The 25,865-nt window shown below is 41.0% G+C and overlaps 1 protein-coding gene across 1 annotated transcript; it reads left to right on the top strand.

Moving 5' to 3' along the window:
- On the top strand, positions 1-22,568 carry RAB7A (RAB7A, member RAS oncogene family). The gene is made up of 5 exons (XM_007950638.2): positions 1-53; positions 3,931-4,057; positions 15,506-15,724; positions 18,530-18,658; positions 22,473-22,568. The coding sequence occupies exons 1-5, from the start codon at positions 1-3 to the stop codon at positions 22,566-22,568; spliced, it is 624 nt and encodes a 207-aa protein (XP_007948829.1).
- Positions 22,569-25,865: the final 3,297 nt, after the last annotated feature.

Here is a 25,865-nt window from a genome sequence, read left to right as displayed (position 1 = left end):
ATGACCTCTAGGAAGAAAGTGTTGCTGAAAGTTATCATCCTGGGAGACTCTGGGTAAGTGTTCCTGAAATTTTGAGCTAACAGATTGGCTTGGATTTAAACTTAACCTTTGAGCCTCTGCCCTGCACCCTGACGTTTGCCACTTCCCTCTCTAATAGTGGTGGCATACAGCCTTTGGTCTCCCTGCTGTTTCAGAACATAGTAGAAATTTGTATGAGGCGTTATCCTTCTCTGACTTTTAGCGTAATTTTTTTCCTTTTTCAATAGTTTTTTAGGTCAAAGTTTACATAATAAATTAGTTTCCTATCTGACAATTGTTTTTACAGATTGTTCTGTAACATTGCTTGCAGTCTTCACAATGTGTTGGCAGTCTTACTGTTTCTTTTCTCTTTCTGTTGATCTAGCTTCCCTTCCCCTCCTTGCCTTCTCATCTTTGTTTTTGGGTAAATGTTGACCATTTTGTCTCATACAGTTAATTGTTTAAGGGACACATTATTCATGGGTGATACTATAATAATTTTATAATCCAGTCTGTTGTTTGAAAAGTAACCTCTGGCAGTGGTTTCATTTCTGGGTTAAAAGGGTGTCTGTCTTAGGGTGTTAGTCTCAGGGATTCTTGCATCTCTGTCAGTGTAGTAGGTCTTGTCTTTTTTATGAATTTGAGTTTTGTTCTATGTTTTCCTCCCATTCTAACTGGAACCTTCTGTTGTGTCCCTGGTCAGAATTGTCAGTAATGGTAGCTGGGCACCATCCAGTACTTCTGGTCTCAGGTTAGAAGAGGCCATGGTTTATGTGGACTGTTAATCCTGTGGAGTAGCTGCTTCTTTGAGTCTTTGTTTCCTTCATTCTCTATTACTCAAGATGAGTAGAGACCAGATGCTGTGTCTTAGATGGCCACTCACAAGCTTTTAAGACCTGTTAGCATGATTTTGAAAGAAGCGTGGCTATTTGAGTTCACCTAACTAATGATTTAAATTTTTTTGGAATCCCTTCCTCCAAGCTGGCTACCCTGGGGAGTCCTGTTTATTAGATTTGTTGCCAGTGGCCTTATGCCTACCAGATAGGGGCTTTGGTTACACCGTGTAGTAATCTCCTGCTGTTGTACTTGAATCAGGCCTGTATGCAGAAGAGCCTCAGACTAGAGAACTGAATTGTTATCCTAGATCTGTCTCTAGCCAAGTAACTTTTTAGTTGGTCTTAAGATTCTGTGGCAGTACTTTTCAGACTTGGCATGTGAAGTGCCCATGGAAACAATGGACTGGAAGCTAGTCAGTGATAGTAATAAAATGCAGGTGTTCCTCCTCATTACAAAGCTCCCTGCTCTCCCTTTAAAAAGCAGGTGAAAAGTTGGCTTATTTGAATCACTGAGGAGCTTTTTTTAAAAAAAAAAGCACCAGCATCAGCTCCTGATCAGTGGAGGAGGGCCTAGTGAAATAAACCTGTTGCCATCAAGTTGGTTCTGACTCATTGTGGTCCTATAGGACAAAGTAGAATTGCCCCATAGAGTTTCCCAGGCTGTCATTTTTACAGAAGCAGACTGCTACATCTTTTTCCCATGGAGCGGCTGTTGTATTTGTACTTGTACTGCTGACCCTTTGGTTAGCAGCCAAGCTGGTAAAAACCAAAAACAAACACTGCCATCAAATTAATTCCGACTCATCGCAGCCATATGGGACAGAATAGAACCGTCCCATAGGTTTCCAAGGCTGTAAATTATTTTGGAAGCAGACTGCCTCATCTTTTTCCCAGAGTAGCTGGTAGGTTCGTACCACTGACCTTTTGGTTAGTGGCCGAGTGCTTTAACTACTGCACCACCAGACCTCCACCAAGCAGGTAGGCAACTTAAACACACTCTTACTCAGGGTGACTCTAGTCTGCTGCCAGGATTGAAAAGCACTGCTTTTAAGCCAGTGTCACTTAAGTCTGCCTGAGAAAAATCACCAGGCCCTTAAAATTACAGATTTCCTGACTTCTCCCCTTGAAATTCTGAATCAAGTGGTCTGGGTTGGAAAGCCTTAGGTTATATCTGTACTTTCAGATCCTCTGTTTATGAAAAAACTAAATTATTGTGTGTTCCTTTGGGGAAAAGAAGGTGATATTATTGGTTATAAAGAAAACTTTATATTATCTTTAGGGGCTTTTACCTGCCCCAGACTCATCACAGAAAATCATGCATTGGCTCTTGCTGAGTTTTCTTACTGGGAAACATCTACAGAGCAGCATACTTTTAAGGTAGATTCTGGTTCAGTCAAATATTGATGTTTTCTGTGCTTCAGATCTTAAGCTTTATAAAGCAGAAAGTTGACTGACTGGTATATGTGTCTGCTTGAAACCATTGGTTTCCTGCTATATTACTTTATCAAACAGAGTCAAATCCACTGCCATTTAGTTGATTCCAACTCATAGCAACCCTGTAGGGCAGAGTAGAACTAACTGCCTCATAGGGTTTCCAAGTCTATAAATCTTTACTGAATCAGACTTCGTCATTTTTGTCCTGTAGAGCAGCTGATGGGTTCGAACCACCAATCTTTTGGATAACAGTCCAGTACTTTAACCACAGGACCACCAGAGGTCCTTCTCAAACTGAGTAGTAACCACTAAATAAACACCTGAGGCTGCAGTGATATTTCTTTAATAATGGCATGATCTTAACTGCTTTTGCTATTTTAGAAGGAGAATATTTGCTGGCGTCCTTCTTAAAGGGGGAAAAATATGAGTTTCTATCATCTGAGTTGCCTGTGCCAACATTTAGCAGCAGCATTTTAACATCTGGCCCACATCTGTACCTTGTAATTTTATCCCAAGAGAAAGTACAACCCTAAAATGAGTAATGTTAGGAGATTCGTTGGCATCATCCTCTATTTTGAGGGCAGTTCCTTGTTCTTCAAAACAGGTTCCTTTTTGCAAAAAAAATGGTATGGAGATGACGTCTGAGCTCCTAGCTTCACAAGTGGAGAGAAGGATCAATGTTAACAACAGCTCATGGCTAATTCCTATGAAGCATAGGTCAGAATGTCTCCACCTTACAACTTCTTTACTAATTCTGACACCAACTGTCATTGCCAAGGCACTTTCCTCTGCCATGTTCATTAATTCATACCAGTGGCCACACACAACTCACAGGTGATACTCGTGATTAAGGGGTTTATTAGGGAAGGAACAGGCTACAATTCAGGAGCTACATCTCAGGATACAGTTTTCAATCTCAGGATACAGTTTTCAATCAGGACAGCTACTTCTTAGCCATGTCACAGGCATACTTCTCTCTGGCTTTGGCCTCTCTGCTCTAATCGAGCAAGTGTTACAAAGCTCTTTTAGTTCTGCCAATAGATGCAAAGAGGGGCACTCAGCTTTCTTGCTCCATGGACTGGGAAGCTCACCATTCTGTCTCACATTGGCCTCTTGGTTCTGTTGGCTCTGCTGCCACCATTTCTCTGTCATTGGTTCTTGTTGAATATGGTATCAAAACAAAGTGTTACAGCTCTCTGTCTCCTGGTCAAGGAGGTTTTCAGCACAGCATCTTAGGTCCAAGGAAACACTACACTCCTGGTTCTTCTTTCTTGATTTTAGTGAGATCCCCTTTCTACCTCTGGGATGGCTCATTTTAAACCTAGGGAGATGGCAAAACTGACCAGTCCCATGTTAGAGTTCCATATACCTTATTTGCATATTCCTACCCCCACAGGGGTGTCATGTACTTTATTTACATTATTAGCAAGCTATCCAGTCTCCTTGGTGGACCACAGTCATCTTACATTTGCAAAGTTCCACCTCTACATCTGGTGGGAGTCACAAAGATCATGGCTAGAAGAACCATAAGTAATTCATTGCACTGCACTTTTAAAGCTGCAAATATAAGAGTTAGTTTTTGATCCCTTCCTTTTTGGTTTATACTTGTGTTTTTTTTTTTTTTTTTCTTCCCCGATTTCAGAGTCGGTAAGACATCACTCATGAACCAGTATGTGAACAAGAAATTCAGCAATCAGTACAAAGCCACTATAGGAGCAGACTTTCTGACAAAGGAGGTGATGGTGGATGACAGACTAGTTACAATGCAGGTAAGTACACATCTCAAGGTTTAGGTAAGCAAACCATTAAAAGGATCATTTAGTCTTGATCCTTTTAACTTCAAGGCCAGGCATTTTTCTTCCCTTGTCTACAAACCCCCCTACTGTCTTCATGGCTGCTAGTAGAGTTTTCAGATAAAATATAAGACACTCAGTTAAATTTGAATTTCAAATAAACAGCGAATAGTTTTCTAGTATAATTAGGTATAAGAATTATTAGTATGTCCCATAATTATACTAAAATTATACTAAACAAACAAAAAACTCACTGCCATCGAGTCAGATCCAACTCATAGCGACCCCTCCTTGGGTTTCCGAGGCGGTATCACTACACTACAGAAGTAGATTGCCCAACCTTCCTTCCGAGGAGTGGCTGATGAGTTTGTACCTTCTGGTTAGCAGCCACATGCCTTAGGCACTATGCCACCAGCGCTCCAGTTATACTAAAAATACACTAAAAAATTCTTGGCTTTTCTTTTTCTTCTAAATTTGGCAACCTACAGGTTTCTGTTTTGTGTCTCCAAAATTTGTCTTTGTTTAAAATTTTTGGTAAAAAATCCTTGTATCTGTCCTAAGTTGTTACAGCAGTAGTTAAGTAACTCCCTAATTTTCTTTCCTGTATTTTTCCTATTTTTACTGTAGAACTAAAATTTTCAAAAATATATCCTACGTATAACCTAAGGCACTTGACTGCTAACCAGAAGGCTGGCAGTTCAAACCCACCATCCACTCCACCGAAGGAAGGTTGGACAATCTACTTCCATAGTGATACTGCCTTGGAAACCCAAGGAGGGGTCATTGTGACTTGGGTCCAACTCGATGGCACATAACAACAAAAACAACATGCATAACCAAACTGTGGTACATACATACAATAGAATGCTATGCAACACTGAAAAATAATGTAGAATCTGCATAACATGAATGTTCTTGAGGACATTCTGCTGAGTAAAATAAGTCAATCATAGAAGGACAAGTTTAGTATTAGTTCATTATTTTAAAAAAAGCAATTAAAGGTTTATGTATGGGAGGAAACTTTGTTTGGTGGTTATCAGGGGTAGGAGCAGGAACATTGCAAAAAAAAAAAAAATGCATTATCCCATGTCACTTTAGTTTTGTGTATTCCACATAAATTATATTTCAGTAAATGTTCTTTTAAAAAAATTTATCCTATGCATAACCTCTACAGTTTCTATTAAGCCAATCTACTCTTCCTTTTCAACAGCTAAGATAAGATATCATAATCCTTATCACATAGCCTACATGGTAGTCTTTTGAATGCCTTTACATTCTGATTATAAATGATTCTTCCTTTTTTTTTTTACCAGTCCTTCCAAATCTTGTCCTATTCTTATAAACCTGTCCTTACACATGTCTCTGTTTGTCTAAGAAGAACCCTTTGTCACATCCATACCCATCCTGAAGTCTCCAGCTTTTAGCTCAGATGTTAACTTTAGACAACTACTTGATGAGGCCTCTAAAGGTCAAATCCAAAGTCTTATCCCATTATAGCCCTAGCAAACACCTGGGGCTCATATGTTTGAATGAAATATAGGTAAAAGGTAGAAAAGTTTCTCTATGTGTTGATCTTAAGCTGACATGCTCCCAGAAAATGAGGACTCATGACACTTCCTTGACTTCAACTTCTGGAACAGCTAACATGAATCTTCCCCCTCTCTGCTGCACCCCCACATACACAACCCATTGCCATCTGGTGAATTCTGATTCAGGGCAATTCTATAGGACAGAAAAATACTACATCTTTCTCCTGCTGAGCTGCTGGTGGGTTCAAACCATTGACCTTTTTGGTCAGCAGCTATTTTGGTTCTCCAACTCGACAGCAGTGAGTTTGAATGCTGCTCTAACAGAAAATTACCACAAATGGTTGGCTTTAACAAACAGAGATTTAGTCTCTTAAAGTTTAGGAGGCTGGAAGTCTGAGTTCAAAGTGCCAGCTCTAGGGCCTGTGTGAAGGCCCCTGGATCTTGGGCTTCGGTCTATCTCTTGCTCCAGGCTCACTGGAGCTGGAGGCACCTGTTAACTCAGGCAGCTGCTGGCTGCTGAGGCTGACAAACCCAAGATTGACAAGTAAAATTGCACAGTCCCAAGATTATTAGGCAACATGGCAGGCTGCTGAATTGGCCTCGTTCAGGGTCCAAGCATGCCAAAAGCTCATAGACCTTTCTCAAAGTGTTTTCTTAATATACTAGAAGCAGACCATATCCCTAAGGCAGCTACTCAGCTGCTCATAGTTGATTCCACCATAGAGCTGATTACCAGTCTCATCATGGAGAGTAACTATATCCAGCTGCTCAGCCACTCAAAACCAAGCCTAATTAAATTGACACATAACCTTGCTTACCATAATAGCTAATCATTTAACCACTGTATCACCAGTGTCCTCACATACACATAAAAAACCAAACCCACTGCCATAGAGTCGATTCTGACTCAAACCTACCCCCCTCCCCCCAATTTGGGTTTCCAAGGCTGTAAACCTTTACAGAAGATTGCCTCATTTTCCTCCTATGGAGCAGCTGGTGGGTTTGAACCGCAGACCTGGTTTACAACCAAGTGTCTTACCCACTATGCACATAGACACACTCAAAATAAAACTAAAATTTAAATAAGCCAACCATTTACCATCAAGTCAGTTCTGATTCATGGCAACTGCATGTGGGTTAGAGTAGAACTGTGCGCCATAGAGGTTTTGATAGCTGATTTTTCAGAAAGTAGATCTCCAGGCTTTTTCTGAGATAACCTCTTGGTGTATTCAAATCTCTAACCTTTTAGTTAGCCTGGCATATCATCCATTTACACCACCCAGGGCCTCCTAAATAAGGCAAGCTAGAAAGAAAAGATTTCCAGATTGTAAGAATAAAGAGGGAACTGAAAGCTAGTGATAGTTCACAAGCACCTATCAGAGTGATTTGAGAGTTTATGACAGAGACCAGAGTTTTATTATTAAGGGGCAGGAGATGTAACTGCGCAAAGTGGGAGAGCTAGAACTGAGAATCCTCTTAACACACACACACACACACACACACACACGTATACAGTGAAAGCAGGACTGGCCTTGCCAAGTAAGTTGTAGTGCTTGTGTTTAAAGTATAGGCTTGGGGGTTTGCTTCGAAGCAGAGAATCCAAGACTCAGTATCCACATTTGTAAATCCTAAATTTACACTCTGGTACAGAAATCTCTGTTGTGAAAAATTTAACATAAATCCTGATACTGCTGGCAAAAACAAAGATAAGACCTCTCTGTAGGAACACTTACAACCTGAAGACAAAAGAAATAAGCTCTGAAGATGAATTCATAGCTACATGAGGAAATAATATACCACAAGAAATGTTCACAATGATTAGAGATTTTTATAAAAAAGGAATAGAAACCATAATGGATAGGGATACTGTTAGAAAAGAGGATATGGAGAACTTAGAACTTCAAGAAGTGAAAATGTAGTCTTTGAAATAAATGAACAGTTAAACATTAGGTTAAACACAGCTGAAGAAAATAGTAAATTATAATAGTTGAGCAAATGACCTAAAAGAAAATTCAAAACAGGAGAATATTTAAAAAAAAAAAGAAAAGCGTAAGAGCAACCAGAGAAAAGAGACAGATTGCTTTATAAAGGAGCAACTGTTAGATTGACGAGTTCTTAACAGCAACTAAGACCAAAAGGTAATGGAATAACTGCACGGTGCTGGGGCAAAATACCACCATCTCAAGAATCTGCATATATACTAGCCAAACTAAAAGCTGCTTTCTGGTGCCAGGACAACTAGAACCACAGAACAAAGCTATGGTTTTAGGAGCCATGTATGCCAAAGGATTCAGAATTCTGAGCCCAGCTCCTCCTGGGTTGGGGCCATCATAATAGCACCATACACACAATTTTTGCTGGGGCTCTAGAGTGCTGCACTCATGAAGTAAACCATGGTGCACTGAACAAAGTCTAAAACAACCTCTCATGTTGCTGAGAGGTTGAAACTCAACCCTTCTGCTTTTGCAGCCAAACTTGTGTCACTGGCTTAGTGTTGTCAGACTTCAGTGTCCCCGTGAATCATCCAGGATCTTACTGGAATACAGATTTTGGTTCAGTAATACTGAGTTGGGGCCTGCGTTCCTATATAAGCTCCTGGGTGACGCTGATGCCACTGGTGAGAACCACACTGAGCAGTAAAGATCTAAGCAATTACACGTAAAATTATTTTAGGGTGGTTCTGGACTATTAGTGTCCTTAAAAGACTAGAAGTAAGTAAAAATCATCATCTCTGGAAGATGGCATCTTCATCCTATATTTTGAGTAATTATAAATTCTTGTAGAGCTTTAAAAGCTCACAATTTAAAATAATCAGAATAAGAAAATAAGACATTGAGAACAAACCGATAAAAAGCTACCTGGTAAGTCTAGTGTGCTTGCTATATTTAAAGAAATAAGGCAGTCTGGATGGCATAAATAGTTTGTGCTTTGCTACTGACCTGAAGATTGGTAGTTCAAACCAACACAGCAGTGCTGCAGTAAAAAAGCCTGGCAATCTTCATTGCTGTTGAGTCGATTCCAACTCATACCGTCACTATAGGACAGAGTAGAACCGTCCCGTAAGATTTTCAAGGCTGTAGAACTTTACAAAAGCAGACTGCTACACTTTCTTCCACAGAGCTGCTGGCGGGTTTGAACCACTGACCTTTTGGTTTTCAGCCAAGCACTTAACCACTGCACCACCATGTCTTCTTTCCCATAAAGACTACAGATACCAAAACCCTGTGGAGCTCAGTTTTACTCTGAGATACAGGGGGTCACCGTGAGTTGGCCATCAACTGAGCAGGAATGGGTTTTTTGTTAGTTTGTTTTGTATATCTACAGAGAAAAAACTAAACAAATAACATGAATTTGGGGAGAAAAAAGTAATTTCTGAAAATGAAATACAATAACCAAAATTGGAAAGCCAGAGAATGGTTTTAACAGCAGATAAGCCCTATCAGAAGAGGTTTGGGAGAAAGAAGAAGCATGGTATCAAGGAGAGGTATAGAAGGAGAGGTACAGAGAAAGGTATATACAGTTTTCAGTGAAAGGTCTGACCCGCTTTTAATCCCTCTCAGAGGAGAATAGAATAGATCAAAGATAATAAGAATTTTCCAGAATTGCCATGGCACCAGTCCAAAGATTCAAGAAGCCAAATTCCAAGAGGAATAAATGAAAAGAAATCTAAATGAATCATAATGAAACTTCAAAAAATAAGCAAAAGCAATCCGATCAAAAAGATGACCTTTAAAGGGTAACCTACCACCCATATGTTAGTTTGTCCTGTGTGTGTTGTTGTGGTACTGGAAGGTATTTCAAATACCAGCAGGGTCACCAGTGGTAGAAAGATGTCAGTGGAGCTTCCAGCCTGAAACAGACTAGGAAGAAATGCTACAATTTACTTTTGAAAATTATCCAATGACAACGCTATGAATCATAACAGAATATTGTCTGATACAGGCCTGGAACGTGAGCTTGTTAGGTTGGAAGGTACTCAAAATGCACAATGGATGCAACATTGAACTCAGGTATACCAACAATTGAGAAGATGAGGCAGGGCCAGGCAGTGTTTTGTTGTGCTGTACATGGGATCACCATAAAGTCAGAGCCAATTTGATGGCAACTGGTAACAGTAGGAACAACAATGAAGCTGACAGGACAGTGGAATGTATTCTGAAAGAAAATAGCAGTATTTAAGAATACATGTATCTAGTTTTAGAATGATAGCTCTATGTGAAGAATACTTAACTTGCAAACTGGTTTTAGAATGTCAAATTTGGAACTATGTAACTTAGTGTGTGGTGAAAAATAAGTAACTTTTAAGGTTCCTTTAAGATCTACCTTCAGGAAGAAACAAGAGTGATTAATATTAAACATTAAATGGACTCAAGTATGCATAAAAAGATTTTAAGGTAATATTATGAAGTAATTTAAGCACGTGATATTGGCACATAGATGTATGGATAGACCGAGAGAACAGAAGATACAGAACGGGACATATATAGTTGGACTGTGAAGAGGAAGTCATTCAGTAAATGGGGCTGGTACAGTGCCTTTCCACTGGGGTAGGATAAGCAATGAATTCAAGACCTGAATATGAAAACAATACAAAATGGAAACTTTGAAAAATCAAAAGAAATAGTATGTTTTACATTGGGAAAAGGAAGTATTTAAGATAGAGGAAAGCACAAATCAAAAAGATTTAAGATTGATAGTAAACCACCACCCACCCACCCCCAAAAAAAAGCAAAACCCAAACTCACTGCCATCAACTTATTTCCAACTCATAGCAACCCCTATTGGGTATCGGAGGCAGTAAATCTTTACAGAAGTAGATCGCCCCATCTTCCTCAGAGCAGCAGCTACCTTCCTGGTAGCAGTCAAGTGCCTTATCCACTACACAGTAGACCATATTAAATTAAATATTTTTGAATAACAAGATTCCCAATAACAAAGTCAAATCACAGATCAGGAGAAAATACTGATTGTATTTATCTTAGTTATTTAGTGCTGTTATAACAAATATTATAAGTAGATAGTTTTAGCAAATAGGAATTTGGTCTCTTCACAGTTTAAGATGCTAGAAGTCTGAATTCAGGGTGCCAGGCTTTTTCTTTCTGTCAGCTCCGGGGGAAGATCTTTGTCATCAATCTTCCCCTAGGTCTAGAGGTTTCTCTGTACCAGGAACCCCAGGTCCAAAGGACACAACACACTCTGCTACTGGCTCTTCTTTGTTGGTAGTGGTAGGTCCATCTCTCTCTGTAAGCTGCTCTCTCCTTTCATATCTCAAAAGAGGTTGACTCAAGATAAGACCTAATCCTAGAGGTTGCATCCTGCCTTTTTCACATAACTGCCTTTAATCTTGCCTCATTAACATCATAGAGGTGGGGATTTATAACACATAGGATAATTACATATAGATCACAAGTCATGGCCCAACCAAGTTGACATGTATTTTTGGGGATACAGTTCAATCTATAACAATGCTTAACTGACAAAACCCTTAGTATATAGATGACAGCCTAATGATAATTACAAAAGAAACTTTAACAGCCAATGGCTTGAGTTCAGAGAATTGTAAAATTATAGAAGGCTGACAAGTCTCTAGAATCTAAAGGTAGAACATTGCCAAACTTGATGGAAGTGTATTAGTACAGCCTTTCCAGTGGAGACTGCCATTTTCCTCTTCAGTGTTGAACATGCACATACCCAGCAGTTTAGCAACTTTATGTCTAGGTATACAGCCTAGAGAAACTTACTTCTTAAATATGAAGAGAGAGGTGTGAAAAAAATGTTCATTGCAGCCTTGTGTGTAATAGTGAAAAACACAAGTAAGTCAAATGACCAGTCAGATAACATGGTATATTAAGGCAGTGGAATACTATATAGCTTTTACCTTTTGGAAATGAAAAAAAAAGCAGGTTGCAAAAAGATGACTAGAATGTCTTCAGGGGCCATTTACTTCTGGGGAGGAAGGAAAGAAAACACTATGGAGGAAGGTTTGCTATTTTCTTAAAAATAAACAGAAAAATGACAGCATTAATATTTATAACATTAGAATAACGGGTAGATAGATCTAAGGATGAGGTTTGAATGTAGAAAATAAAATATTTCAATTAAATATTAAAAATTTAAAGGGTCAGTCAGCCTAAGTTTGAGGTTATTTGGAAACTTGCTAAGAATAATTTTTCAACTTTTTAATTATTTTGCCTTCTGTATGACTGAATTCCAATTATCTGTTTGGTTCCATATAAGATTAATAGAGTTCTCATGTAGTGATTCCACTCTTTAGGATTCTGTCTTGAAGAAGGAATCTGAAATACAGAAATATCTATATATATTAATATTCATTGCTGAGTTTGTAATTGTAGAAAATTGTAAGCAATATCATAAAATAAACAGGAATTAGGGTTAGTTTGTTTATTTTGTTGTCTGAGTTTATTGGGCAGTAGTAAAGCTGTGAGCTGTGCAGGAGTTGGTGCTGCTGTAGTCTGAATTTGAGGGGAAGAGAGGAGTGATGTGGGGAGAGGGTGTAGAGTGTGTGTGGTGTAAGAGTTCAGCTACATCGAACCCTAAAATGTGGCAGGGTGCCAGATTTTCTTTTTTCTCTTTTGCCTTATTTATTTCCCAAATGATTATCTAATGACAATAATAACAATAACAGTGTTACTTTTCTAATGGAAACTCTCTTTGGTTTGAGTTCTGTTTTTTAAAACTTTTTTTCTACTTTCTTTGTGTAGATGTAGTTGTTGACTTCTACTTTCCTTATTATGTAACCAAGTTCTTTGTGATTCCCCCTCCACTTTGATCGCCTTTTATGAGAAAAGGCATTATGTATGCAATATAGAACATTAGGAAACCAGTAAAGCACAAAGGCCACCATCACCAGCAGTCTCTACTGGCTCTCCACTGTGACTATAAGTCCCATTTTTTCTATAGAAATATGTACTTTGCTTATTGTTTTGGTGGACATTTCATTCCCAACCCTTCAGAGACACAAGGTAGAATAATTGGACTTAAAATTTTTTTTTTCCATTTGTTCTTATATTTAACCCATCACTATGTCCTTCTAGTTTTTACCTTACCAGTGATCTGAACACTTACCAGTGCTTCACCCAGACATTCGTGACTTCACTACACTGCTGCTAAGACAGGTCTTGTTTTAAAAAAGTTCTTCTTAGAGAACCAAAACCAAATCTACTGCCATCAAGTCACTTCCAACTCATAGCAACCCCATTGGGTTTCTGAGGTGGTACATCTTTATGGAAGTAGATTGCCCTGGCTGGTAGGTTTAAACTGCTAACCTTAGGCAGTGCGACACCAGAGCTCCTTCTTCCTAAAGAGATTAGTGCTTATATTAATTGATTGATTGATTAAAGCTGCCTGTGAATGGAGTAGGGTTCCCTGTTACCAAGGGTATAAACAAGAGTCTGATTGGCCATGTCTCTCAGAGGAAACAGCTGAAATAGGCTTCTTAGAGCTGCTTTCTTAGGAATATGAATTGTTACCAACAGAAAGCTGAAACATGTACTCTGCCTGGCATTGCCCTTCGTAACACAGCCCCTTTCTGTCATGCCTTTGGCTTGGGCTATTCTTGGCTGATCTGTGAGCTAGAGTTCAGCCCATGTACACATGTTGTTCTGTTAGCACTTTTTTTGAATTGTGATTTGGGTGAAAGTTTACAGAGCAAATTCATTTTCCATACAGCAGTTCATACACATTTTGTTTCATGACATTTACTGCAATTCCCCACAATGGAACAGCTGTCTCCCCACTTCCTCCCCCTAATTACCTCTTCCCTGTGTCCTTCCCTCCCTTGCACCCCCCACCCCCACCCCCCAACTGTCTCACTGTGCAAACACTGCCCTTCTGTTTCCCCACGATTGATGGATCACTCCAAGGAGTCACCCTATATACCTGTCTGTTGTTTGGCTGGAATCCAAGGGAGTGAGTTCAGTCCCAGACTTGAAGGGTAACTAGGGGCCATAGTCTTAGGGGTCTCACCTAGGCTCTATTAGACCAGCAGACCTGGTTTTTGGTTTTTTGTTTGTTTGTTTTATGATTTTGTCTTTTCTTCCACATTATTCTCCCACTCTATCTGGGATCCCCTGTACCAGTCCCCCTCCAAGTGGTTGACAGTGGTAATGGGATACCATCTAGTTCTTCTGATCTCATGGTTGTATAGGCTGAGGATTGCATGACCGACTAGTCCCTTGGATGAGTTTCCATGCATCTTTCGTTTTCGTCATTATTCTTTGCTCTGAACATGGAGAGACCAATTGTTGCATCTAGATGGCTGCTTGCAAGCTTTTAAGGCCCCAGTTGCTACTAACCAAAGTAGGATGTAGAACAACATTTTTGTTTAGTATGTTATCCCAGCTGAGCTTGATGCCTACTGCAACATGGTCCCAAGCCAGCAGGTCCTGCTGTGTTGGCGCTTTTAAAAAGGTTTTTTTGTTTGTTTTTTTAAAAGGTTTTAATGCTACCAATTCCAGTCTTCTAGCCACTATTAAAATTCCTCCTCTGCTCCTGCTTACCACTGTGTCATTTGAAACAGGCCCCAAGAGTAAATAAACAAAAAAGAATGAAGGGAGAAAAGGAAGAAGCCTGTGACATTGACTCTGAATTAAAGGTAGCAGTATGGGAGGGAAGGTTAAATCCTCAGGTATTTGCATTTGTACAGGATGTTTTAGGGTTCCTGTTGGAGAACTTTTTGGGAGGTGTTGTGGGATATGAATGCCAGGATCTTTGTTTACCTTGGTAGTATTATATAATATTGCCTTGTTCTGTTTGTTGCCCTTGTGCATATTCCAGTGATGCATCCATCCCCTCTTTGTATAACAAGGCTTTACTACCTGAACTGTGTGTGTACGCTTGGCTTCCGTTGTTGATGTTCACTCTGTGTATGTCCTGGGTGTAGTTGTGTTCTCCAAGAGCTCTAGGGTTACAGGGAGGCAAGATTGACTGCCTTAGAAGGGCTTCACAGAAGATCTCAATTCCTCTTCTTCAAAATTTTATCCTAAAGATGTAACTATAGTGACCCAATCCTTATTCTGTTTGGTCTAAACCCCTGGCTTTTAGGACATTAGTTGGCAATTTGGGCATAAAGGAGAAATTTATTGGGGTTATGAGAATGATCTCATTTCATAAACAAAATGGTTTCCCTGCAAACAGACAGTGGATCCAAGAGTTGAAGACTGGTGTCAATTAGAAAGCTTTCTCCTCTAGAACCACATGTGCGTGTCTGACCTGGTCAGTCTCTCAAACCAGTGGCTCACCTAGTGTATGTGACCATTTCTCGGAAAACTAGTCACTTTTCCAGGCTGACAAGGGTGGTACCTTGTTAGGGACCTAGTACAGTGAGAAATCCAACCTTGCCTAGTGATATTTTGATTAAAAACTTGACTTTTGCTATGTGTGCTCTCATTGTCTTTCTCTAGATCTCTCTGTCAAGATTGTTTCTGTTTAAGTTAGGTGTAATATAAATATACTGATCTCTTTTTGAGGTAAAGTTTACATAATAGTAAAATGGAGAGATTTCAGTGTATAATTAAGTGAATAATTGCTTCTATCAGCCCCAGAAAAAGTACACAGATCTTAGATTTACAGCTCATATTTTATATATATACATACACACTATACATACTCATGTGGTCACTGCCTGGATCAACGTTTCCAGCACCCCAGAGGGTTCTTGTGTATCTTTTCCCACTGATTGTCTCTTTCTTTTACAAACACCCATATGCACACAGTTTGTCAGGGCTGCTTCCTGAATTCTGAACCCCTGTCTCTTTTGGGACCCCATGTCCAGTCCCTTTCTTTCGATCTCACCTTCCTCCCACCTCCAGCATCCCTCTTTCCTCCTGGTACCCTACCCACACCCTCCCAGGAATAAATGTTTTGTCTCTCACAGATCTGGGACACAGCAGGACAGGAACGGTTCCAGTCTCTTGGTGTGGCCTTCTACAGAGGCGCAGACTGCTGCGTTCTGGTATTTGATGTGACAGCTCCCAACACATTCAAAACCCTTGATAGCTGGAGAGACGAGTTTCTCATCCAAGCCAGCCCCCGAGATCCTGAAAACTTTCCCTTTGTTGTGTTGGGAAACAAGATTGACCTCGAAAACAGACAAGTAAGTGCTAAAGATCATGAAAATCATAAACAATATGAAGGCTTTGGAACTTACCCTTATGAGAATAGAAAGGCTTTGTATGCACAGGGAGACAGCTCGAGGGGCAGGAGTGCATTGAAAGGAAGGACACAGGGAAGAGGTAACTGTGGGGAGGAAGTGGGTGTTGCGTTGTGGGAAATTGCAGTCAATGTCATGAACAGTATATGTGAGCTGCTGTGTGGAAAGAGAATTTGCTCTGTAAGCTTTCACCCAAATCACAATAAAAATTTAAAAAAAAAGAACTTACCCTTGTGAAGGCCATGGCTACTAACTCATAGAAAGGACCTTCTTTTAGAAACAGCTAAGTTGGGGTGACAGATGCTGTTTATAGATTTGATTGGTAAAATGCCACCTGCTTCAAGGTCCTGTCCCCAAGAGGCTATATGTTTATATGTTTGTGCCTCCATGGTAGTGGTTGGAAGAGAGAGTAGTCCATGAACTACCAAGAGTTAGATTAGAAAGGACAACTAACTAGTTACTTGCACAGCCCTTGGAATAGGTCTTTGCTCTCTGACCTAGTATAGGCATCTTGGCTTCCCCTGTACAATACAGACAAAAGTGGAAGTCCCTTTGAAATTGTGCTAATGAAGTACCAAATCCATTCTGTGGAGTTGCTTGCACTCACTGTCCCTCTCTGTTCAGGTGTGGTCATTTGACTTAAGACAGTGTGGTATTCTGCAGTTGGCCTTATGGATTTAGAAGGCAAGCTTGAATTTGAAGTCTGCCTCATGCACTATGAAAACTTCTTGGAGTCTGAGCATTCACTTGTATAGTACAGACATGCTTGGATCAGATGGCATGTACCCTGAAGCCCCAGTATACAGTTGGAGGGTGGGAAATGCTGTCTTTCTAGTTGACCCATCATTATTTTACTCTCTTACCAGAGAGAAGACTAGCTTCTAAAGTGCTCCCATGAATTTGCTGAGGCCACAATGACTCTGGAAAGTGCCATTAGTTATGTTGGACTTAACTTTAGGTTAGCTGCCTTTGAGGTCACAGGCCCGTGAGACCTGGTTTAAATCACCATGCTGCCCCCAGCTGGTTATGACTTTGAGCTATTACCTTACTCTCTTAAGTCTCATTCCCCTTTCTGCACTTTAAAGGAGGAATTTTTTCTAGTTTTCAAGTGCCCTTCTAGCTCCAGATGTTTCATGACTCGTTGTGGAGTTTACATTAGCATTACCCAAAGAATTTGGTCTGTATCCTGACTTGCTGAGAAATCATTCTTCAAAATAAAACCTTGGGAGTACCTTGGATAAGGACTCCAGACCACGCTCACCTAATAGGTGAGGTGATGATGTGACTTTGGAGTGCCCAAGCCAAAAAGACCCACCACATAATACCTCATGATACCAGTCAATCTCAGGGAAGAGAAGCTGGAGTCTTCACTGAGACCCCCAGTAAAAACTCTGGACACAGAAACTCCATGGGCTTTTAGGTTGGTGAGATTCATCAATGCATGGGGGAAGGTAGTGTTGTGCCCTTTGGAACATGGAAGCTCTGTGCTGGTAATCCTCCCAGACCTTGCTCTACGTAGATCTTTGATTAAGTATAGCACTTTCCGTGAGTTCTATGAGTTCTTTCAGCAAAGTAGTGGGAGCGGGCAGGTCAAAAATGAGAAAGCCTAGGGAAAGCTCCTAAGCTTGCATCCTAAAAGGGTAATGGGAAACCCCAAATTTATAGCCAGCAGGTCAGGGTGTTGTATGGTCTCCCAGACTTGGACCTGGCATCTGCCTGTTTGGCATTGTGAAGGTCATTCTTGTGAGGTGTGGCCTAGCTGCAAGTGGTGGCTAGGGTCAGTGGAGTACAGCATGAGCAGCTGGGGTAAGAACTTGAACCAAAACCAAAAAACCAAACTCACTGCCATTGAGTCATATCCAACTCATAGTGACCCCTCCTTGGGTTTCCAAATTGGTATCACTACAGAAGTAGATTGCCCAACCTTCCTTCCGAGGAGTCGCTGGTGGGTTTGAACTGCCAGCCTTCTGGTTAGCAGTCAAATGCCTTAGGCACTACACTACCAGAGCTCCCCAAGGACTTGAACAGAGAAGTGAAAGGTGGGGATTTGATTTGATTGGTCCACTCCCTTATGGACCTGCCTGGATGTGCAGAAGATTATTTGGGCCTTTTAAAGGATATTTCTATTGGAAACATAGACTCTTCCATAATTATAGCCAGATACATTTCTGACCATTGTTCTCTTTTCTCCCCTTTATAAGTGACTTGTCTCTTGACAAAAAATGGGCTGGGGTGGGGGAAAAGAATTAGGATGTGAATGGCTAGGGTGGTCATAAGGCTACAGAATTCTGTGGCACTTTGGTGTGTGGCACAGATGACAGCAGTGGGGGAGGGACTGACAAATCTTAAGACCAAGCTGCCTGGTGGTTCCCATTCTGGGGCCTCTGAGGTCCCAGGAGAGATGGTTCATTTGTATTCTGCTCTGCTGCCTTATTTTCCTCACAGGCTGCTCTTAAGAATACCTAAAGATCAGAAGCCATTGGTTGTAGACAGATAATGAGCTTTGGTTTGAATCCTAGCTGTCTTCTGGAATAGCCAGCAAAGTGGCCTTAGGCAAGTCTGCAGGTCTCCCTGACCCCAACTCCCCTCACCCACCCACCCACACACACACAGGTACACCTGTCTTCCTACCAAGTCTGCTCCCTCACTTGTGCCAGTCTGTAGTATAGGGAATGCTGGTCCTTGCTATGAAGGAATGAGCTGCTTCTCTGATGAGCACACATGGGTCTGCCTTGCTTCCTCTTCTAGGTGGCCACAAAGCGAGCACAGGCCTGGTGTTACAGCAAAAATAATATTCCCTACTTCGAGACCAGTGCCAAGGAAGCAATCAACGTTGAGCAGGCATTCCAGACGATTGCACGGAATGCACTTAAACAGGTAGGTCCCTGGAAGCTGTCTGGCTCCACCTGATGATTGTCTGACCACCCGTCCAGCCCCTGCCCAGCTTCTTTGCTATTCGTCGTCTTTCTTAGTTGACTCTGTTCTGTGTAGTCAGAAAAACTAATGTGTTTGAGAAGGTAATGACATGTTCTGCATAAGCTTTCAGAAATTCAACTTGTTTGTAAAAATTTAAAAGTTGCAGACAGTGAAAACTGGCTGAGGCCACCCATGTTTGGCTGGACATGTTATTTTCTTACATGCTGTTAGGAGATCAGGCCACTAGGATGCCCCCTAATCAGACTGTTTCTTCCATTTAAGGAGGCAATGAATTTGAAATAAAGTCCTAGCTCTAAGGATGAGTTTTCATCCTCTCATCTGTAAAACAGGAACATCTGCTTTGCAGGGTGGTTTTCAGAATTAAATGTAATAAATTGATTTATGTCACTCTCAAAAGTGGTCATATTCAGTTGCATGAAAGGTTAACCAGAAGCTCTAGTATTGTATTTCTTAAAGTTTTCCTGCGTTTTTCTTCTTTTTAAGTATTCCCAGAAAAAAAGTTACTTATTGTTGGTATGTGTCATGGATTGAATTGTGTCCCCCAAAAATTTGTCTCAGTAGTTTACCAGTTATGTAATATGTAATGATACCTCATGATGTGATCTGATGTGATAAGCCGATCTGATATAAGAGGATTAAGGGTGGAATGCCACACCCTTATTCCCATCACAGTCCTGGGGAGCTTCCCTGGATTGTGGCCTGCAACATCTTTTACCTTACAGGAAATAAAAGGGAGTAGGGGGACTGCTATAAAAGAGGAGCCAGGGTCCCTGTGCTGGGATCCTCTTATGACCAAGAGACAAACAGAAAGTAAGCCTTCCCCTAGAGCTGGCATTTTGAATTTGGACTTACAGCATCCTAAACTGTGAGAGAATAAATTTCTGTTTGTTAAAGCCATCCACTTGTGGTATTTCTGTTACAGCAGCACTAAGAACTAAGACAGTAAGCCCCTTGTGAGAGCAGAGGGTTGTTTTGATTGAGCAGCTCTGTGAAGCCAAGGGTGTGTTCGGACAGGTGATGAGGTATTGTTAGATACAAGGTGAGTTGGAGGGGGGTAGCAGAGGATGTTCAGAGGTTAGATGAGGGGGGAGTGAGGAGAATACTAGAAGCAGTAAAAATGGGGCTGCCCCAAACATGTTCTCCTAGCTCCAGGAAATAGTGTTTATTGAAGGCTGTGGCACTCAGCAGAATGTGTGGGCAGGAAAATATTTGGAGTGGGTTGTTTAGGATCTGGAAAAGGTCCTGGCATGGGGTGAGGGATGTTTCCTGGTTCATAATGACAGGGATAGCCCTACATATACAGAACTTTTCCACTCAAAATGCCAGCAGAGTTTCCGCTGAGAGATCTTGTTTCTGAGTTACCTAATGCTGTTGTAACAGAAATACCAAAGTGGGTGGTTTTAACAAAAAGAAATTCATTTTCTCATTTATTTCCTAGTTGAGGAAGCTAGAAGTCTGAATTCAGGGCACTGGCTATAAGGGGAAGTCTTTGCTCTGTTGGCTCTAGAGGAGAGTCCCATCTCTGCTTGCTTCTCTGTGCCTAATATGCTTTTTTTTTTTTAATATTTCAAAAGCAATTGGCTTAAAACATACCCTACATGGATATGAGTTCCTTAACATAATAAAGAACTCCTATTCCTAAATGAGGGAGCTCTGATAGCGTAATGCCTAAGGCACTGGACTGCTAATCAGAGGGCTGGCGGTTCAAATCCACCAGTAACTCCTCGGAAGGAAGATGGGGCAATCTACTTCCGTAGTGATACTGCCTCGGAAACCCAAGGAGGGGTCGCTATGAGTGGATCCCACTCGATGGCACATAACAACAACATTCCCAAATGAAGGAGCTCTGGTAGCTTAGTGGATAAAGCACGTGACTGCTAACCAGAAGGTCAGCAGTTCAAACCTACTAGCCTCTCTGGTGAAGGCAGATGGGGCATCTACTTCCATAAAGATTTATAACCTCAGAAACCCAATGGGGGTCACTTAAGAGTCAGAATCAACTGATGGCAATGAGTTTGGTTTGATTTTTTTCTATTCCCAAATGAGATTATATCCACAAGTATACCAAACCAAACCCATGGAGTTGATTCCAACTCATAGGGTCCCTAAAAACAGACTAGAACTGCCCTCTAAGGTTTCCAAGGCCATAATCATTATGGAAGCAGACTGCCACATCTTTCTGTCACAGAACAGCTGGTGGGTTTGACCCACTAGCCTTTCAGTTAGCAGCCGAGTACTTCACCACTGTACCAGGGCTCCTTTCCACAAGTACAAGGGTTAGAAATTACAACACATTTTTGGAGGACACACTTCAATCTGTAACAGTTACTATGTTGTTATTGTTCAGTGCCATCAAGTCTGTTGCAATGCATACTGACCCTGTGTACAAAGACTGAAACACTGCCCAGTGCTGCACCATCCTCATTGCTGGGTTTGAGCCCATTGTTGCAGCTACTGTGTCAGTCCATCTCTTTGAGGACCTTCTTCCTTTTTGTTGACACCCTGCTTTACCAAGCATGATGTTCTTCAGGCACTAGTCCCGCCTAATAACATGTCCAGAATACATGAGATAGTGTCTCACCATCCTCACTTCTAAGGAGTTTTCAAGTCTCAGTATGTGCTACAGCCATCGATGGACATTGTTGAGTGAAAGAAGCTAGTCAGCTAGTCATAAAAAGGCCCACCTTACATAAAAAATTCAGAATGTACAAGTCCATAGAGATTAGTAGATTAGTGATTGTCAAGGGCTGCATGAAGAGGAGGTAGGGAGTAACTACTGAAGGGTTCGGTGTTTCTTTTTTGAGTGAAAAAAAGTGGTTGGTGATGGTTGCCCAACTTTGTAAATATCCTGAAAGTAATTGAATTGTATACTTTATGATATGTGAATTATATCTTAATAAAGTTTTTTTTTTTTTTGAAAAATAGATTCCTAGGGGTTTTATACTTTTATAGCTTTTGTGAGCAGAATGAATTTGCCTAGAGAACTTTTCTAATGAATAAAAACATTTCCTACCTTATCTCCAAAGCCTAGAACAGTTTCGTGATCGTAGCCGAGTGCTTAATCATTTGTACCACCCAGGGATTCCTAATTCAGCACAATTCTCCCCAAAATGACTGTCTATTCTGACTTCGCACCCCAAGTGGTGGATGAGAAATTCCATCCACATGGCATGCACATAACAGCATTTGAGTGACACAATTCTCCTAAACCTTTGGAAGAAAAGGCAAGTAAATCATAAGTCCAGGAAAATGAGTGGAAAATGGGGAACTTCTGCAGCTGAAAGAGCAGCTAGCTGTCAGGTCCACCCCACTGTTTTCTTACGGCAGTGCTAACTAAAGGTTGCTAGATCTTTAAGAGAAACCACAAATCCAGACCATGGTAAAATCTGATTTACATTTAAGTATTGGCAACTGTATGAACCATACAGATAGCTTTTGTGAGCTGGATATGGTCCAAGAGGCCCCAGATTGAGATTAGTAGAGATTGTCAGCTTCTGTCCTGACTTCTCTGTGTAAAATTGCTGTGCTCCCTGGCTCAGTTTCTCTCCTCACGTTGACCTGGAGTTATCACAAACCTGTCTTCCTCTTTCTTATTCTTTTGTGAGTTAAGCATATCTGGTCATATTCTGTACCCCAGCTCCTTGCCCAGGCAAAAGTGGACCACTCCTGGGAAAAAAAGGCCAGAGCTGAGAACTGGAATTCTCCTATGTCTTAAAGCCCTGACTAACTAACTTTTCTCTCTTATCCTGTCCAGGAAACGGAGGTGGAGCTGTACAATGAATTCCCAGAACCCATTAAACTGGACAAGAACGACCGGGCCAAGGCCTCGGCAGAAAGCTGCAGTTGCTGAAGGGGCAGTGAGAGTAGAGCACAGAGTCCTTCACAAACCAAGAACACACTTAGGCCTTCAAACACAAGCCCCCCCTTGCCTCTTCCAAACAAAACATAAATTGATCTCTCATATCCAGCTGCCAAAAGAACCCCCACCAAACACACTCACTCTCATATACAGCACACACACAGATCTGACATGAGCAGACTAACTCAAGCCCATGCCTGTGACACAGCTCCATGGGGTCTGCCCACCCATCCCATGAGCCCTCGTCTGTGGCACCTGGACAAGCCAGCTGTAGACGTTGTTCTGGCGTGGAGTCATTGGAAGCTTATTCTTTTTTGTCCACTGGAGAGAGAGAGAGAGAGAGAGAGAGAGAGAGAACTGTTTACAGTTAAATCTGTGTCTAATTAGTTACCTAATTTTTTTAATGGTCTTGTGATCTTTTTACCCCACCTCACCCTCCCTCCTTGTGAAGGCTACACCTTGGGAAGGCTGGTGCCCACGTTTCATTACAGGCTCACACCCAGTCTGATTAGGCTGAGTTTTGTACGTATCTGTTAATGCTTGTTACTTTTAACTAATCAGATCTTTTTACAGTATCCATTTATTATGTAATGCTTCTTAGAAAAGAATCTTATAGTACATGTTAATATATGCAACCAATTAAAAATGTATAAATTAGTGTAAGAAAATCTTGGATTATGTGTTTAAGTCCTGTAATGCAGGTGTGTAAGACGGAGGGTTGAACCCTATCTGGATTGCAGAGAGTTAGCGACTCAGAATTTGAAAATCCAGCTAGAGGCAGTATTCTGTACAGTAGACACAAGAATTATGTACGCCTTTTATTAAAGACTTAAGAGCCAAAAAGCTTTTCATCTCTCTGGGGAAAACTGTCTAGTTCCCTTCTGTGTCTAAATTTTCTACAAGGTTGATTTGCATAATACAGTGGTGTGTGCAATGGATAAAATGGCTGTTTCAAATACTAAAATTCTCATTTTCCCTTCTCCACACTTGAAAAGTCCCCTGTTAAATCAGCAACTATGAGAGGGAAAAGAAAATTGTAACAGATCTGTCCTAGTGATTTTACCTTTGTTCTAGAAGGCGCTCCTTTTGAGATTGTGGTATCCTTAGGTTAGCAAATCCTTTTCTCCTTTTTTCCACCCAGTTCTCCAATATTGCCCATCATTAATTAACCTATTTCTTTGGTATGGATCCCTGGCAGTTCTGCTCCCTCCCTAGGATCTGTCCCTGCATTGTAACTTGCTTAAAGGAGCACTTCCCCCTTTTTCCAAAGGTCTGCATTCTAAGGTGTGGGCCAAGTTCTTCTGTAAAGAGATGAACGTGATGCCAATAAAATTTAAAGAACAAAGATCATCTGCCTTTTGCCCTGTCTTTTTTCTTTCTTCCTGGCCCTTGGCTCAGTAGAGACCACATTAGCTAATCACAGCTGATGCTTTTTCAAGCTAACCCAACCCCACTCCCATCAAGTCGATTCTGATAGCACCCACAAGGTTTGCAAGGCTGTAAATCTTTATGGAAGTAGACTGCCTCATCTTCCTTCTGTGGAGCAGCTGGCAGGTTTGAACCATTGACCTTCTGGTTAGCAGCCAATTGCCTTACCCACTGTGTGACCAGAGCTCCTTTTCCAAGCTAAAGAGCCCTCCATATGGGCATTTGTGGTGCTTTGAGACAGACAGACCCTCTCCTTCCCACCCCTGCAGTACCTGTCCCTCAGTTTGTTTAAAGTCACAATACTGGGAGCAGGACAAGAAACCCTAAATGAAGAATGCTTTGTCCGTTTGGAGGAGTAGCCACACTGTTGATCTATGGGCCATATACAACCTGTCAGTATAATTAAACCTATGTGCGGGTGGGTGTATTTTTACCTAGTTGATAATACTTACTTAATTCTGGATTTCTGGGTTTTGTTTTTGTAATCCTTTTTTTTTTTTTTTTTGTATGATTTAGGTTACAGAGCAAATTGATTTTTCATTCAACAATTCATACACATTTTGTTTCATGCCATTCACAATCCCTACAGTGTAACAGCACTCTTCCCACTTTATCCCTGTGTTTACTGTTTCCCTGCATCCTTCTTTCCTATTCCTTCCTGCCTTCTTAGCTCTATCTGTGGGCAAATGCTGCCCTTTTGATCTTATATGGTTGATTGTTCTAAGGAGTGCCTACCTCCCTGGTGTTATTTATTGTTCACCTTATTGTTTGACTGAAAGATGAGCCACAGGGGTTGAGTTCAGTTTCCAGCTTGAAGGGTGTCTAAGATCCATAGTCTCACTCTTCATCAGACTAGTAAGCCTAGTCTTTTTTATGATTTTGAGTTTTTGTTCCACATTTTTCCCCACTCTTTCCAGGCCCTCTTATTGTGATCCCTTTCAGAGCAGTAAGCAGTGGTAGTCGAGCACCATCTTGTTCTTGTCCTTTGGATCAGTTTTTTCCTTGGATCTGGATTTCTGGTGTTGCACAAAAGAGGACAGTTTGGCACCAGTGGCCCTGTATTCCAGCATATATAAGCCACCAGCTGGAACTGAATGTAATTTTTTAAAGTAGTAGTGGTTCAGCCTGCAGATCAACGTAGGTTTTGCAAAAGTGGCCCTTTGACTTAGACCTTGATTCTACTTTACTGTATTTGGTGTTTCCACTGCTCAGGCTCCTCAGTTTGTTTTGCTTCTCATACCTCTTCTTGGCCTGTAGTTTGTGTGTTATCAATCTCATTCTTAGGAGCTAAAATACTCCACAATGGAAGGTTGTAAACAATTACTGCCCAGCCATAGCTGATAGCACATGGCTTAAATATGATCTGGTCTCCTTCCTGAGGGTGAGCCTAATAGGATATTATATTTGGTTTGTAGAGGAGCAGAGCCTTCTCTAGCTTGGAGCCCACTCACTGGACTATAGTTTATGTGATACCTCTACAAACCAGGATACTGTACCCCTAATTTTGTTCCCCTAACCCAGCGCTTGAACATGACATTGAAATGATTTTGACCCTGATCAGCCTGACATAAACGTTACTTATATGGCCTTAAGATGATCTTGAACTTTATCTTAAATGTGACCCTGATCCAGATTTTAACCATTTTATTACCATGTCTCACCCTAATTTTAAGGTTGATTTTGAACTGACTTCAACTGTGATCTTGTCACTGATAGTCATGCTAAGCATGACCCTTTGAAATGGCCTTGAGTCTGTCTCTCCTGAGCCTGATGACTTTGAACCATATAATGACAATGAATCTTCCTCTCTTACTCTCAGACTATCAGTCTGCTATCCCATTAGCCTGATATATTTTACTG

This window comes from Orycteropus afer, unplaced genomic scaffold (assembly GCF_000298275.1).
Source record: "Orycteropus afer afer isolate SDZICR_OR568_19922 unplaced genomic scaffold, OryAfe1.0 scaffold00283, whole genome shotgun sequence".
NCBI classification, from domain to species: Eukaryota; Metazoa; Chordata; class Mammalia; order Tubulidentata; family Orycteropodidae; genus Orycteropus; species Orycteropus afer.
Note: the sequence above shows the minus strand (reverse complement) of the source record. Positions and strands in the feature narration are given on the sequence as shown.

Bases quoted from the DNA above. Each gene is read 5' to 3' on its own strand.
- RAB7A (XM_007950638.2), top strand. From the start codon at position 1: ATGACCTCTAGGAAGAAAGTGTTGCTGAAAGTTATCATCCTGGGAGAC. The intron at 15,725-18,529 runs GTAAGTGCTAAA...TTCCTCTTCTAG, and splicing joins TTGACCTCGAAAACAGACAA to GTGGCCACAAAGCGAGCACA. The intron at 18,659-22,472 runs GTAGGTCCCTGG...TATCCTGTCCAG, and splicing joins CACGGAATGCACTTAAACAG to GAAACGGAGGTGGAGCTGTA.